Here is a 16,099-nt window from a genome sequence, read left to right on the forward strand (position 1 = left end):
GGGCAGGAACAACTGTTAGCCCCTCAATTGCCCCTCCCATGTGGATGCCCAGATCTGGGAGGGGGGGAGACTTTTGCTCTTTTTGGGGTGTGTCCATGCCCCCTCGTATGAGCTGGGATATGCCCCATGGAGGCAGGGTCTGAACCCTCTCACTGCCTCCATGCATTCCAGGAGTTGAACCCTCTCCCTGTCTCTCCACATGAGCCAGGATCTGGGGAAATCCTGCCCCTTTGGGTGTGGAACCGGCATGTCCCATGCATAGCAGAGGCTCTAATACACTCAGGAGGGGGATGGGAACACCCACTGGAGCAGTTCACATGTCTCGGTGCTTTTGTTTCAGGGTGTATTCGCCTGCCTGGGGTGTTCTCATTCAGCTGCTGCAATGGGTGTGGAGAGAAGCCCTTTCCCTCCTTCCTGTTTAAAGGACAATGCTCTAAAATGTGCACACTTGCACTGATTGTCTCGGAATTTGCTATGCCTCGTGGGAGTGCAGAGTAGGGTTAGCAAGCCACATCTGATAGCATTTGAGCCAGGGTTCCAGACAGCTAAGCCCTGAAAACATAGCTCCTTTTCAGAAAAGTTTCTAATTGTTTTTTTGCTGAGATCTAGAGCTTAAACTGTTGCTGTGATATAGGTCAAAATGGTGTCAGTTGTTCACCTGTGCAATACACATGTAATAATTCATGTTTGGTTGCTACAAGTTGCCTCTGTAACAATGTACGGTATTGACCCTGGACACAGCAGAGTAGTCAGCAGCCTGTCCAACCAACATTCTTGGAGCCAGAGGACTTTGTCGGGGGGCAGACACGGATGGGGCAGACAGGGAGAGGTGCTGTGGCTGTGAAGGGGTGGGCAATGTGGATGGGTGGTAGGCAAGCCTTGGATTGGTTGTTTGGGACCTTGTGTATTTTACTAGCCTCTGGGGAAGCTGGGGCAGGGCTGGGGAGAGTGGCTGCTCCCTGCTCTTTGGGCAGATGTGGTGTTTCCAAAGATACATAGCGTGCAGGTTTGGAACTCACAGCGCAGGTGCATTGACTGCTGAGGGAAAAGTGATATGTGCACTGCCAGAGTTGCTAACTGGCCATTGAACTGTGGGGCTGGCAGAGTAAAGATGTCTGTGTTAACTGGACATAGTGGAGAAGTGCGGAAAGAGGGCAGAGTTAAGGTTGGATGGGCAACCTTAATTCTGCATTTTCTGGTGTCCAGAAGTTTGTGTTTTGCTCAGCTCGGGGCAAGGCTACCCTTAAAACGGTGCAGCTGCACTGCTGTAGTGCTTTAATGAAGACACTCTATGCCAACAGGAGAGAGCTCTCCTGTCAGCAGAGTTAATCCACCTCCCCGAGAGGCAGTAGCTGTGTGGGTGGGAGAAGCTCTCCCATCGACACAGCACTGTCCACACTCAGGGTTTGGTCGCTCCCAGGTGTGGAATTTTTACAGAACACTAAGTATAACTTCAGTGTTCTGCAAGGGAATGACCTACCACCAAGCAAGCTGAACTCGGCATTAATATCGTTTTTTGCCATTGAATTAACTAAGGCCAGGTCCACACTACAGACTTACATTGATATAACTACGTCACTCAGAGGTATGAAAAATCCACAGCCCTGAGCAACATACTACACCGACCTAACCCCCCAGGTAGATAGCACTATATCGATGGAAGAGCTTCACCCACCAACGTAGCTCCCGTCTCTCGGAATGGTGGATTTCTCTAACTCTTAGACCACATGGTGCCTTTCTCCAGGGGCAGTCCACACGTAGAAGATAACAGCCTCCAGGCCAGGTTTGGGTAAGGTTGAAGTTACGAGCAGATTTCATCCAAATCTGCTGTGAACCACCTTTTGCACCTCTTGGGGACTTGCCTGGGTGGTTTTATATACTGTTATCCCACTGTCTCTGTGGATACTTGCAGCCTCATGCTCCATCCATTCTTCCATAGAGAGTAATTTAGGCAATTGGTAGAGGGTCATTCTAGCAACATGGGCAAAAAATTGCAGTTGGGATCTTTTGGTGACTGTAGTCACACATGGCACTTTCAGGCTTCTGAGGTGTTGTCCTTTCTTAGTCTATCTAAACTTGTCAACATTAGCACATGGCGCTGTTCAGTTGTCTGCAGCTTTTGCTCCACATGCTTTGTCATTATCAATGTTTCACAACTGTAAGGTAATGGTGGTGCAATGAGCATTGTGTTTAATCTGGGTTTAGCTGTCATGTACTCTGATGTATGGTTCCAACTGTTTTTATTCAGGCCTGCAAACATCTTGCTGGCAGTAGCTCTCCACTTGTCAATGTCATCTTCATAGCAGTTATCATGTGGTGTGATGGAACCCAAGCAGCAGGAGCCGTCTGCTTGTTCAGTGTCTATATGTTGCATCCAAAAAAGACCAGTAAGGTTGCAAAGTTGATACTCCAGAACTAGGAAAAGCCAGAACCAAGGCAGCCCAGGCAACCTCAGCCCGGCTCCTGGGTACTTATGCATTATGGTATTGTCTGTAATTACATTAGCACACACTGTTTTCCCCTGCCTCATTCGATGCACAGAATGGATAGCGCTCACTTTTTATCTGTACCATTCAGTCAGTGGTCCCTTCCCTTATTTCCTGCCCACCCTTCATACCGAATTACTCAAATAATACACTCTCCACCTGTGGCTCACCAGTCTGAAACCAGCCCAGCTCAGCAGTAATTAAAAGTCATGCCTAGCTGATGGGTGGCTGGTGGCCCCCAGATGAGCTGAGTTTGGTGGGCCCCAGTTCCAGCTCTCACATCACAAACGCAGCGCTCAGCATAGGAAGGCTCATGAGAAAGGCCAAGAACTGCCTGGGCCATGGAGGATGAATGGCCCCTTTGACCCCAACAGATCAGAGTGGGGCAGGTTGGCAGGGCAGCCCTCTAGTTGAACAGAGACCTGCAGTGACCCGAGCTGGCAAAGCAATACCTTTCACCAACAATAAATCCACATCTTCAAAACAATGTTAAGCTGAAGTTTAGTGTAATATGCAAATTAACTCAACAACTAATTTGCATACAGTGTCAGACAGGGAGCTGTGCAAGGCTTGGCAATTGTGATGCTGAAGGTCACAGGGTATCAATGATTTCTAGTGGAAGAATGAGGATGGACCAGCTGCTTGTTCGTACCACTGTTCAGATTGCACAAGCTGGTGGGAGGGGTGAGTTGGAGAGCAGGGGGGCAGCGTGGGGAAAGCTGGAAGGCTTTGAACAAAGGTGGGGGGGTGTCTCTTTACAGTGTTTTCAAACCTTGTTGGTTGCTAAAAGGCCATTGTCAAGCCAATCAGTCTGACAAGGACCTTCAGGATTTTCCTCAGCTTGTCTTTCAAAGGGATGTTTGGTTCACCCAGAAATGAAGCCTAACCAAAGCCGTTACCAGCTCCTGCAGCTTTGCCTGCAGCACCCCACTCGGGAGGGCTGCACTGACCTCACTGCCAGGCTGATACCCAAGGACGCGGGCCACAGGTAGCATGCAAACAAAGCTGTGCATGGAAACATGCGGCTGCTATGAAAGTCTAGCCAAAATGAGGGAGCTGATTGGCTGACCAGGTTTAGCTGCTTTCATGAAGCACAGTATGGGGGGGATAGCTCAGTGGTTTGAACATTGGCCTGCTAAACTCAGGGTTGTGAGTTCAGTCTTTGAAGGGGCCAGTTAAGAATATAATCTGTTGGATGATTTAATTGGGGATTAGCCCTGCTTTGAGCAAGAGGTTGAACTAGATGATCTCCTGAGGTCCCTTCCAACCCTGGTATTCTATGATTCTGTGCATGTTCTCTTCTGAGAGCTGAGTGCAGGGGCTGCTTTGGGTGTGCAGGGGCTGCTTTGGGTGTACAAGGGGAAGGTGCTACTAAGGGGAGTATTGTCATCCAGAAAATCAGCATTGGCTGAATGGGAGAGCTTCCAAAAGTGATGGGTTTGTAACATCATCCTATTCTGGCTGTGCTGGTGGTAAATGCAGGGAAGCAGGCAGCTCACTGTGCATCTCCATGAACTCAGACACTTTTGTTTGTCCTTTTTTCTGTTTTCTTTTTTTAATTTAAAAAAATGAGACTGAAATTTCTCGCTTTCTGACTTTGATGTTTCAGATTTGTTGTTTCTGACTCAGCCCATGTACACGAGATGTTCTTCTCCCTCTGTCTCAGAACACTCCATCAGTATCGTTAGATGTAATTCAGTCTATGTGTGCGTGTACATGTGTGCGTGTATAAAATGTTCAGTAGAGCAGCCTACGCAAGGCTAGCAAAAAAACACTTGAGACTCTGGAAATGCCAACATTAAGGCTGCCGGCACAATGTCCACTCTGCCTCCTTGTAGGTAGACACTATGATACAGTCGTCTCACTTCTTATTTAGTGGTCTTGCGGTAGTGCCTAGAAGCTTCAGGTGCAGACCAGGCTAGGGGCTGTACAAACGCAGACCCTGCCCCAAGGAGTTTACAATCAAAGTATAAGACCAGACACAGCAGGTGGCTACAGACAGATGGGGAGCACACACAAACGATGAGACAGTCAAGTCTTTAGTTGCACTTAGGACCAGATTTTCAGAAATATTCAGCACCCACAGTCAGGGCCAGATTGGCCAAGAGGTGGGCTCCCAACATGCAGAGGTCATCTGAGAATTTGGCCGTATCTATCACAGTGGAGCTTCTGGGTACTGAGCTCTTTGGAAAACCTGGTCCCAGTGTGGGTGCTAAGCACTTGAACCTCTGCCTTTAGTGTCCATGAAAAGTGCCACACTGACGGTTGTGGAGAGGAAAGTGCTCCGTCCATCCAGGAAACAGGCAACGTATGGGAAGCATCCCATGTTACTCCTGGGACAGCAGCGCATCAGTTCCTGCAGGTTACACTGCACTGGCACCACAAAAAAGCAGCTAACAGCAAACTCATTTTTTCAAACTTTTATTTTATGTTGAAAAAATATTGTGGTTTCTGACCAGGGAGCATTTAGTAGTAAGTGAACAGCACCATGTTCTGAGTGGGCCTGCGTTCCCTAGCTGTTTCTGATCATCCGTCACTGGCACAAAAATTGAATATGCTTCTTTTTATGGAAAAAAAACCTCATGAATGAATCAGGTCCTAAGCATTAGCTGTAAATAAACCTCCAATAAAGTTCAGTATGGGTAAGTAATGCAAGCCCTGGGAGTAATAAATCCCACAATTTAAACTTGGTATCAGCTTCCCTACTGTTATTTATTTTTGGGGGTAAGCACCTTTTTCCATGGTTGTTACCCCACAAGTAATTTATGATGCTGTTAAATCATTCACAGCTGTGGAGTTCCTGTGGCGTCTACACAGATCAGAAAACTGAAGGCTCACAACTAACCCAAGGAAAACAGTAAATTAAAAGAGGCAGGTTCTAAATCAAGGGAATTATCTAGCAATTGCAGCAGTTTTGCAAGGCCAGTGTTCTTGTCAGATATGCAATAGGCCAGAACAACCTTAAAGGGGCTTGTACTGAGCCTTCCTGGTATGCTCCTCAGCGGGCATAAATCAGCATAGCTCCACTGATGTCAAATGATCTGTCCGATTTACACCAGCTGAGGATCTGACCCTCCCATCCCTGACAGTCCCTGCTGTGTCTGAATACCGCATGCCACCAGTTCTCTAGGACGTCTCTCCCAAGAGAGCCTCTGTTGGAAATGGTCTGGGACTGGAATCGAGAAGAAGACCAGCTCCTGCGACTCCTTGGAGAGATCCTGCTTCCTGCAGAGCATAAAATGGGATGGAAGCTGCCAGGCCAGGCCAGCACACACTGGACAATGAGGACTTGGGAGCCAGGCTCTCCCCACGCCACATCTCAGCTGAAATACCCTGCGAGCGCTGAGCTATCACCTCCCTAGGGCTGGCGAGGCCCTTGCAACTGAGGAGGGGGTAGGGCTGGCAAGGTTCATGCGGCTGGGAAGAGTCTTGAGCTGGTGAGACCCACATGGCTGGGGAAGGTCGGGGAGGGGGAGGCGAGGCCCCCATGGCTGGGGAAGGTCTGAGGCTGGCAAGGCCTCTGTGGCTGGGGAAGGCCTAGGGTTGGTAAGACTCCCGTGGCTGGGGAGGTTCTTAGGCTGGCAAGGTCCCTGTGGCCAGGGAAAGTGAAGGCCCCCATGTCTGGGAGGGTCTAGGGCTGGCGAGACTCACGCAGCTAAGGAGACTCCAATGTGAGTTAAAATTAATTAAAAACTGGGCCCTTAAAGAAATATAGCATCTGTCAGACTTTTCTTTGTCCCGAGTGATCCTAACAACAGACTAGCACATATACTCTTCAAACTCTCTCTACAGGGAAAGTTAATGACGATCCTGCACATGGGCTCTATTGGAAGAAATGGAGCGAAGCCATCAGTGGTAGTTGTCTTTAATTGCTATTATTATACAAGCTACAGCCAGGCCCTATAGCTTAGGTAACTTTTACTTGAGGCCATTTTGACATCACAGGTGACTCAACCCGTCACCATTCTTCCTCTGCAGCTAATGTGCATTCAGCATCGGGTTATCTGTAACAACTCAGGGATAGGATAGAGGCTGGACGTACGTCCAGAATCTTCACTGGTAGATTATTTGGCCCAAGTCCTTTTCTGTGGCTACCTGCTGGCCCAGATGTCAGCACCTGAAAGGTTTCTCATAGCGCTGCTGCCTCGGCTCCCCCGTGCGCTGAGACACAAGCAAAGCAGGAGCTTTTAAAGCACAGACAATTGGACTCAGGCATTGGATTGCCCCTGCCCCACTTCACATGGTGCCATCTCACTAACATAGCCCTTGAAACAATAGGTCAGTGGCAAATCAGGGCTGGATTCACCAGTGTGCCTTGCCTGCTTCAGTGATGCAAAGCAGCTATAAACTCAGCCTAAGTGATTGGTGCACTCCAGCTTCCTTGTGCTGGCCTGGTGTACTGGTGAATCTGTTAGAAGTTAACATTTAAACTATGGTTTAAGGGTGTCTATGTAGCTTCAGATAATTAGAAATATCACACGGCAGCATGGTCTTTGGGTCTCTTGTGTAAGTATTCACATATGACATTTTAAATAATTTTTACCAAACTAAGGAAATTCACACCAAAAAACCATCCTTAAAAATGGAGTTATATTGAAATTATGTATCAGTAATTTAAGGGTAAAAAAATTACAGGGATTCTATAATTACCCCCCAAACCAAGTGTTATAAACCCAGGAAATTCACAGTTAAGAGTACACTTAAAAGAAATCCAAACTTGTTAAGATAAGAAATGCACAGTAGGGCACCTGAAGAACCTTAACTCTGCCCTGCCATAAGGAAAAATATGGAAAAAAATGAATGTGTTTTTAGGAATAAATGCAATCCAATCTGGGACCACAAACACTGAAATGCCCTACCCAGACCCATGGGGTTCTCACGGGAACATAAGAACGGCCATACTGGGTCAGACAAATGGTCCATCTAGCCCAGTATCCTGTCTTCTGACTGGCCAGTGCCAGATGCCCCAGAGGAAATGGAACTGATGCAGGCACTTACCAAGTGATCTGTCTCCTGTTGTCTAGTCCCATCTTCAGGCAGTCAGCGGTTTAGGGCCATCCAGAGAATGGGGTTGCGTCTATGCCCATCCTGGCTAACGGCCATTAATGGATCTATCCTCCACGAACTTATCTAATTCTTTTTTGAACCTTGTTATAGTTTTGGCCTTCACAACATCCCCTGGCAATGAGTTCCACAGGTTGACTGTGCGTTGTGCGACTGTGCATTCCTTATGTTTGTTTTAAACCTGCTGCCTGTTAAGTTCATTGGATGACTCCTGGTTTTTCTGTTATGAGCAGGAGTAAATAACACTCGTTATTTCTTCACAACAGCCATGATTTTATAAACCTCTATCATACATCCCCTTGGTTGCCTCTTTTCTAAACTGAAGAGTCACAATCTTTTCAATCTCTCATGTGGAAGCTGTTCCATACCCTTAATCATTTTTGTTTCTCTTCTCGGTACCTGTTTGTATTCTAATACACCTTTTTTGAGACAGGGTGACCAGAACTGTACATAGTGTTTGAGGCGTGGGCGTACCATGGGTTTATTCAGTCACTTTATTGCATTTTCTGTTTTATTATGAATCCCTTTGCTAATGGCGCCTAACATTTGACTGTCACTGCACATGGAACAGTTGTTTTCAGAGAACTATCCACGATGACTCCAACAGCTCTTTCTTGAGCGGTAACAGCTAATTTGGACCCCATCATCTTGCATGTTCAGTGGGATTATTTTTTTCCAATCCACATTACTTTGCCTTTATCAACACTGAATTTCATCTGCCATTCTGTTGCCCAGTCCCCCAGTTTAGTGAGATCCCTTTGTAACTCTGCCACGGTGGCACTACCAACCATCTGGATCTGCTCTGCTGCCCTTTGTTCTAACATGTGCCCCATAGACACTTCCCACGGAGAGCGTTCCCTGTAGAGACCCCATTGATTGATGATACTAGAAAGAGACAGGGAGATGGCCAGATGGCCACTAGCTGCCATTTCCCCCCAGCCATCCTCCTCCTTGTGTCTCATCTGCCTTCTTCTGCGCCTCTCCTTTTTCCCCATACGGCATAATGGGCAGAGGATTTCTCTTGGTGATTGGGCCCCAGCTGCGCATCTTGGGCAGCCGGTAAATGGCTCTGACCAGACAATCAGGACGTAGTTTGGGCACTCAGTTGCCACAGCCATGCTGATGTTCCCAACTCCCAAACCGACGACACCATCAGCTTCCCTTTCCCACTGGCCAGCAGAACTCATGCTGGGCCCCTCTGCAAACACCCGTGTTTGTAATGGTTTGAGTTGCTCCGTCACCCCTTTTCCCCTGACAGGCTGGCACAAAGGGCCCAGCGGGCAGGAATGCTCCTGGCTCAAGGGGCCTGCGCACCATGCACAGAACCAGTTCTGTGCCACGTCCACAGAAGCCCCAAGGTGGAGTGGGGGGACGTCCTGGGGCAGGAAGGGGCAAGGCCAGTGTGGAGGCACCCGAGGGCAGGCCAAAGTGGTGTCCCACCCTGTGGCAGAGGGTGCAGTGGTCCCAGCCTCTGAGCAGGGGGGCACGACCCAGGCCCTTTCTCCTTGCACCGGCAAAGCAACGATCTGGTCTGTGGTGCATCCCAATCCCTCTATTGCCTTTGTCACACACACCCCCAGGCAGAGTCAACACTCAGTCTGTGTGTCTGTTTACTGTTTGCTGCTTTGCATCACCAAACAGTGCCGTGTCCTGCCTGGCCCAGCAAACCAGGTCGGTGGCTCAGCCTGTAACTATGGCTAACAGCCGCCACCCAGGGGAAATGCTCCCCCTTGGTTAGTACTTGGAGCGACACCGTGACAGCGAAACACCTCCCGTCAGTTTTGGAAGGGCTACGTGTTCTGGCAGGTAAATAGTCCCCATTGCAGGAACCCTGGTCCCTGCGCAGTACAAGTCCGTCCGAGGGGAGTCTCTTCTGTCAGCTGTCATCCCAGTTGCCTACCCTCCCACCGCTACCTGTCACGTTAGCACACGGTCCTGCTCTGATCACTGGGGCTCTGAGACCCTCCTCCAGAGCAGTGCTTCCCCCCTGGGCTTTTGGCTTTTCCCTCTGAGCTTAGGTAACAGTTGCCGGAGGAGCTGATTGGTGTGAAGCGAGCTCTCTCGGTCGGTTGTTTTGAACATTGCTGTTTTGTAACCATGAACTCTCCTTATTCTTTTCTTGCAGATGAGCTCACAGTGCCTGCACTTTATCCCAGTAGCCCTGAAGTGTGGGCGCCGTACCCTCTGTACCCAGCGGAGTTAGCACCTGCTCTACCTCCTCCTGCTTTCACCTATCCCGCTTCATTGCATGCCCAGGTAAATTATACCAACCAGCCACAACTTCGCTCACTCTCCCACCAGTCCTTTCGGAGCTGGTCCCCCAGCGCACCCTGTCCAACTAACCCTGTCCGGCTAACAGACACTCCTCCAGAAGATTAATGATCTCACCCCAATCAAGCTGACACCTCCTCAGGGGACGAGTGGGGACAGGCTTCCCGAGGTGAAGCACACACTGCCTGATGTATCCCGGACACCTCTCTCTTCCTTAATCCTTTCACTTTCATTCACACCAAGGCCACAGGAGGCAGTTCTAGAATCTACCGGGTATTGAAGAACCCTGTACACATGTGCCTCTGTATATGGGTACTGTGCAGCCCAAACTGGCACTTGCGGCTAATTATCTGGAAGGCCATTGGTGTGGTGTGTGTTTGTGTGGCCGGGTGTGTTCGGAGTTGGCCATCTGTAAGGTCAGGCTTTTGGTGCTATAGCCTAGATGTCAGTGTTCCCCACTTCAAGGCAGGTGATCTACTGCTGAGCTACAGGGGCAGCTGTCACTGCGTGGACAGACCCATGTGCTGTAGCTGCAGGTGGTTACTGCAGAGGTGTTTGCTGGTGAACGATGCCTTATTAATAGTGCTCCCTCCACCTCACCCACCGATGTTTTCAGGTCAGTAGCCACCGCCACTGCTGAGAGGAGTAGTTCAGGCTCCTTAGCCTGTCACATCCCTGGCAGGTCTGGTAGGCTGCAGACAAAAGTGGGGGAGGATGAGTCATTCTCCCCCCGCTTAGGTCTGGGGTGCCCAGGGTCTGCTTGGGGTACATTTCTGCAGCTGCTACCCAGCTCTGCTCTAAGGAGGGCAATGTGAACAAGGAGACGAGGATTTGCAACAGCCCCAGAAACATTCTGGGTTCAGGTGATCCCAGCCGAATGAAAGACGAGAGTCTGTGCACGGTGCAGGCAAGGGTTGAATAACGCGCCCGGGCACGATGGGTTGAGTAAGTTGGGTTCCAGCTTCTTAAATTATACAATGGAAGAGAGAACAAAAGAACTCACTTTTGATCATGTTCAGAAAAATTATTTACCAGAAACGTTAGTAACTGTAGTCTTAGTCCTTGAAACCTTCCGACGCTGACTCCTGCAGGCAAGGGGCCAGGTGAATCCCTGTTGTGAACTGACCATAGGTGACGACCAGCGGCGGCTCCAGGCACCAGCGCTCCAAGCGCGTGCCTGGGGCAGCAGGCCGCTGGGGGCGCCCTGCTAGTCCCTGTGAGGGCGGCAGTCAGGCAGCCTTCGGTGGCACGCCTGTGGGAGGTCCACCAGTCCTGCGGATTCGGCAGCAATTCGGGACAGGTACCCACAGGCAAGCCACCGAATCTGCGGGATCAGGGACCTCCCACAGGCAAGCCGCTGAAGGCAGCCTGCCTTCAGTGCTTCGGGCGGCAAAAAAGCTGGAGCCGCCTCTGGTGATGACAGCTACATGTAAGTGGCAACCACCACCAAGCAAATCAAGTTTCCACCTCCCTGAGGGGCCGAGCCTGCAGCACGATATTACCAAAGCTAGGGAGCTGCTTCCATCCGAGACCCGTTTTATCACTCCTTGGTAGCGACTGCATGTGTCTCAGTATGCCTGGCTTGTCTGGAAGGACTTTTCCTGCATTAATAATCCACATACTCTGATGCTCTTCTGATCTTACATACAAATACATGTAGTCATGCACGGAGTATCTGAGTAGCTAAGCTGGAGTAGATGCTAGTGATTTCCATGACACTATGAGCAATCTGTAGCCCAAGAGATAGTCAAGCAGTGGGAATTCCCTAGAGGGACAGACAGAAACCCTGTTCCAACATGGTATGGAGCAGTGTAGGTTCCTAAGGGGCATAATGGACAGCAGCCCAGGAGCGTTCACACTGAGATAAGCAACAGGAGAGAGGCAATTCTTACTGCTGCTAGTGATGCCCTTCTCCTCCACCCCATGTCCCAATACAACCCAGAGAGCAGAGCACTTGAGACAGCACCACAGCCAAAGAAGAGCTGTTCATCCATATGATCCCATGAGCACCTCCTCCCAGGATGACCGTCAGAGACAGGTAGCAGCACCAGGAAATGCCTACACAAACCAAAGGGCGGGTGTTACATGCCTGCAAGCTGTGGCCACTGAGGTGCCCCACTACCAAGCCAACTTGCAAGTTGATCCTCTGAGCTAGGTGAGTTCGATTTTGAGATTTCATAGCTAGCTCTGGTCCCTGCAGAGTCTTTTGTTCCTCCGTCTCCATCGGCAGGTGACACCGGAGTTGGACACAGACTAGGCCATCTTTGAAAAGTGCACAAGCACAATGAGAATGGCCATTTTAGAGCCAGCCTCTCACCTTTAGAGCTGTCACACTCAACTGTGATATCACAGCCCCTTCCGGGAAGGGCCGTTCCCTGTACCCGGTCAGCAACACATGTGAGGGAGGAGCACTTCTCGAACTACTTTCTGCAATGCCTAGTAAATCCACTCCTGACTGTATCTGCTCCCCAGTCTGTGGGTAATTATCCTCCTCCCAATATTTATGCTGAATGCATTTCCCCTGGTGCTGAGCCCAAGGGTTACCGACTAGCGAGGGTGGCTGAAAATGTAGAAAGGGTGACCTAGTTCAAGGGTAAATGTGGGAGAATTCCCGGTCAAGTTGCTGCTGCAGATCTGTCTGTGACTGAAAGTGTTGAGTGGGGGGTACATGTCAGTCCAGGATGAAAAGCCACCAGACAGTGAGAACAAAACTCACTGCTAGATTCAGAGATTTTAGGGCCTGAAGGGACCAATAGGATCATGCGTTTCTGTTCTGGTCTGTAAAGGTTCTTTAAAGGGCCGGACTGATGGACAGATAGCCATGCCAGGTGATCACGTAGGGCAGCTGTGCGGAAGGCTCGGTATAAAACCCAAGGCCTTTCCTGCTTTCCCCTGCCCAGGGGTCAGTGCTTAACACGTGGCAGCTGGGGAAGGAGGCTCTAAATACATGTGTTGATTATAGGCCAGTTTTTCAAAAGATCCTCAACACCCAGCAGCTCCCAGTGTTTGCCAGTGTGGGTAGGGCCTGCTTTTGGAAAGGCCGGCCTAAACTTAGCCTGTAGAGTCTCAAGAGAGGGGCCTGGACTAGACCAACAGGCCAGGATCCAGGGGCAAAGGCCAGCGCTGAGCATAAGCACAAGCTGCCACTTGGGGCTGCCCAACCACTTGCTGACTCAGTAATTTGGCAGACCCTGGCCCTGGAGGGGCGGAAACACTTGACGCTGGATTTCCTTCCCCTTGGCAACGTACGTCCATGCAGCTGGCTTGCCAGCACCAGGCCTACCGCTAAAGAGACCCGCTGCAACCAGCACTTCCAGCTAGTAATGCAGGGACCTTCCCTACAGAAATTCAGATAGTTCATGGAAACGCAGGAACTCGAGTGAGCTCGTGAACTTCAGCGTGAGGCAAAGTGACTGTGACAGGGATGAAAAGGAAAATGAACTCCAAATGAAGGGCCATGTTTTATTCACAACAAGTGGTGGAGCAGTCTGCTGGCTAACGCAGCCCAGCAAAGTGGAAAGCAGAAACACCAAGTAATGTACGCTCTGTCACAAGCACTTTTCTGCTGGTTGAACCCTGAAGTTGGGACCCCCTAATGGCCCTTGATAGCAGGAGTACTGTAGTTAAAAATTAACGAACAAAAGGAATAATTAAATATGGATGACGAGCACTCACTGTGGACTTGGCCTGCCAGCATGTTGAGTACGCCTGGCTGCTCCTGAACGGCTCGGCACGGCCGGCAACTCTCGTACATCTCAGTCTGCTTGAGGGCGTTCCTGAAAGCAATGCCTAGTTAGCGCTGGTGGGAGGGACTCATTCACAGGCAGCCCTGTTGCTAGGAGAAATGGGCCCAAGGAAGGTTGTCTATGCGAGGGCGGAGGGCAGAGAGAAGGCAGGCAGGCCATGCCTTCTTGTCAACCTCCTCGCCCAAGCAACAACCTTCCCTGTTCCCCCTCCCCTCTTGTCCCCACTGTGCAGCATGACATGGGGTAAGAAGAGTGAGTCTGAGTCACCTGGGGGAGGATTGAGCCAAGGACTAGTGCAGAGGAAGGGCCATGGTGGTGACATGTGATTTGGCTGGTGGGGGGTGTCCCTTGGATGTATGTGCTCAGCTGGCCACCAGACGGTCTAGCTTGCCAGTGGCTCCTGTGGGTCATCAGTCTGCTGGGGTTCACCAAAACCAGAGCAAACCAGAAGAGGTGCAGACACAGTCCTTGCAACTGGGCCACATAGTCCACTTGGGCTTGGACCAGAACCCAGCTCAGAGCTTCCCTGACACATTGAAGCAAAATCACAGTGCTAGTTAGCCGGTTCTGCCACCCATGCTCACACGGAGCAACCCTCTGGGCACAGCCCCTCTCAGTTCTATGGACATGCTGGCGGAGTAAGGCACTGCTCACTGGGCGTACACATGGCAGGATTGCACCCAATGGTTACACTGTGGGTATAAAAGTCATGTGGCTGGCCAGGTCTGAGACCTGGCCTCACGCTTCCCCTCTCTGAGCCTGGCCGGGGCAGGGAGCCACATGTACTGGTTTCCAACCCCGGTGAGAGGCCAGGCTTGTTATGGGAGGGAGCATTGGGTGGGTCAGGTAGAAATGGGAGTCTGCATCGTTCGATGAATGCAGGAAAATTAACCACCAGCATGTGGTGGATTCACCGTTCATTGGAATGAACATTGGCTGTATCTTTAAAACAGAGCCACTCTAGTTTAACCACACGCTAGCTGGGCTGGATGTAGGAATCCCTGGGTGGGATCATAGGGCTTGTGCTATGCTGGGAGTCTGACCAGATGATCACAATGGTCCCTGCTGGCCTTATATGCATTCAAGGGCTCAGCCCCACAGGTGATGGCATTTGTACAACTGTAAAAGAAACCAGGCCACGTAAGTTATGAGACTGAAGCAGCCCAGAGACAGGTAGTTGCAGATGATTTTTTGTGCTTCTGTAACTCATACTGGTCCCTATTCTGCGCTGGCAGTGTTGGGATCTAGTGGTGAGCAAACAAACTGAAAATTAAATTGTTAGTGAGCCGGTTAGCGCTCAGATTATTTGCTATGAGCTAGACGTAGGCCGTATTTCTAGAGTAATACGTGCCAATGACTTTTCCAGGGGAGTGGATTATTACTTATTTTTAAAAGCAGCAAAGAATCCTGTGGCACCTTATAGACTAACAGACGTAAGGTGCCACAGGATTCTTTGCTGCTTTTACAGATCCAGACTAACACGGCTACCCTCTGATACTTATTTTTAATGCACATAAAAGATGTGCATGAACTTTGTAATTATGAAAACGAGGGCTAACAGCCCTGGCTTTTGCCACGTACCGGCTGGGGATTCCCTGAGGCCAGCTATGCTAATACGTCTGTGCCCTGAAACTCCAGTGTGGGGGGGCCTCTCCTAGAGGAGGCTGCCGGTCAGCCCAAGATGGCTGGTGGTTTGATAAAATGGGGAAATAGCAATCCATGGCTCATTGTAATCCAACAGCTCACCCGTAGTGACCAAATCAGGCTTTAAAGGCAGCACACCAGAGACAAGCTGAGACTCCAGAGAGCTCTGCACAAAATACTTACATCGTTAGCCCTACTTTGGGGGGAAAGGAGTTAGCCAGAAGGTACAAGATTTCCAGATTTGCCAGAGAGGAGTTTTCCTGCATGAATGGCCACCTCTGACCCACTGAGAACCCATTTGCCGAGGGCACCAGGTCATATCTGACCCACACTGAGAACATATTTTCCTGGGACACCTGGCTGCTTCCGGACCCGCATTCAGAATGTGTTTGCCCAGAGCACCAGGCGATGCCTGACCTACACTGAGAATGTTTGCCCACGGCCCCCAGCCACGTCTGCCCCATACTGCAAATGCTGGTCCAGTGGGGGCTGGAGCTTTGGGTTATTTTATAACATCATTGTGTTTCCACAATGAAAGTGGACTTAACTTCTCCCCGGTGGCTTTTGTTTCTTCTCTTTCAGCTTGTGCAGCTAGAGGAGCTGGGGTTTGCTCATCGTCTGCCCATTTTTATTCAGCAATGCACTGGAGGTGGCTGCAAATAGACAAGGGTTTTCTAGATAAGTTCCACCGTACCTTTAAAGACTTTTGGTGCAATCCCATCAGTTTCACTGAGGCAAAACCCCTGTAGAGGTCAATTAGAGCAGGCGCCGTCCATTTATTTACAAGTAACAGGTCACAGTGTGCAGCGCCTGAATGATCAGAATCCAGTCCTGAAGCAGAGCTCGCCAGTGGAATCTAGCTAATCGGTAAAGCTATCTCAGGAATAT

At 50.1% G+C, this 16,099-nt stretch overlaps 1 protein-coding gene across 3 annotated transcripts in view; it reads left to right on the forward strand.

Annotated features, from left to right (window-relative positions):
- The window catches only part of RBPMS (RNA binding protein, mRNA processing factor), a 133,943-nt gene that overhangs the window by 93,309 nt on the left and 24,535 nt on the right, over positions 1–16,099 (forward strand). For 2 of the 3 annotated variants that reach the window (XM_030565273.1, XM_030565274.1), the window contains exon 6: positions 9,676–9,806. In XM_030565273.1, coding sequence (XP_030421133.1) covers positions 9,676–9,806 — 131 coding nt within the window. Of the gene's footprint in view, positions 1–9,675; positions 10,267–16,099 lie in introns of those variants that run through there. The other variant, XM_030565272.1, reaches the window with a different exon arrangement.

Source organism: Gopherus evgoodei, chromosome 5 (assembly GCF_007399415.2).
Source record: "Gopherus evgoodei ecotype Sinaloan lineage chromosome 5, rGopEvg1_v1.p, whole genome shotgun sequence".
Taxonomy (NCBI): domain Eukaryota; kingdom Metazoa; phylum Chordata; order Testudines; family Testudinidae; genus Gopherus; species Gopherus evgoodei.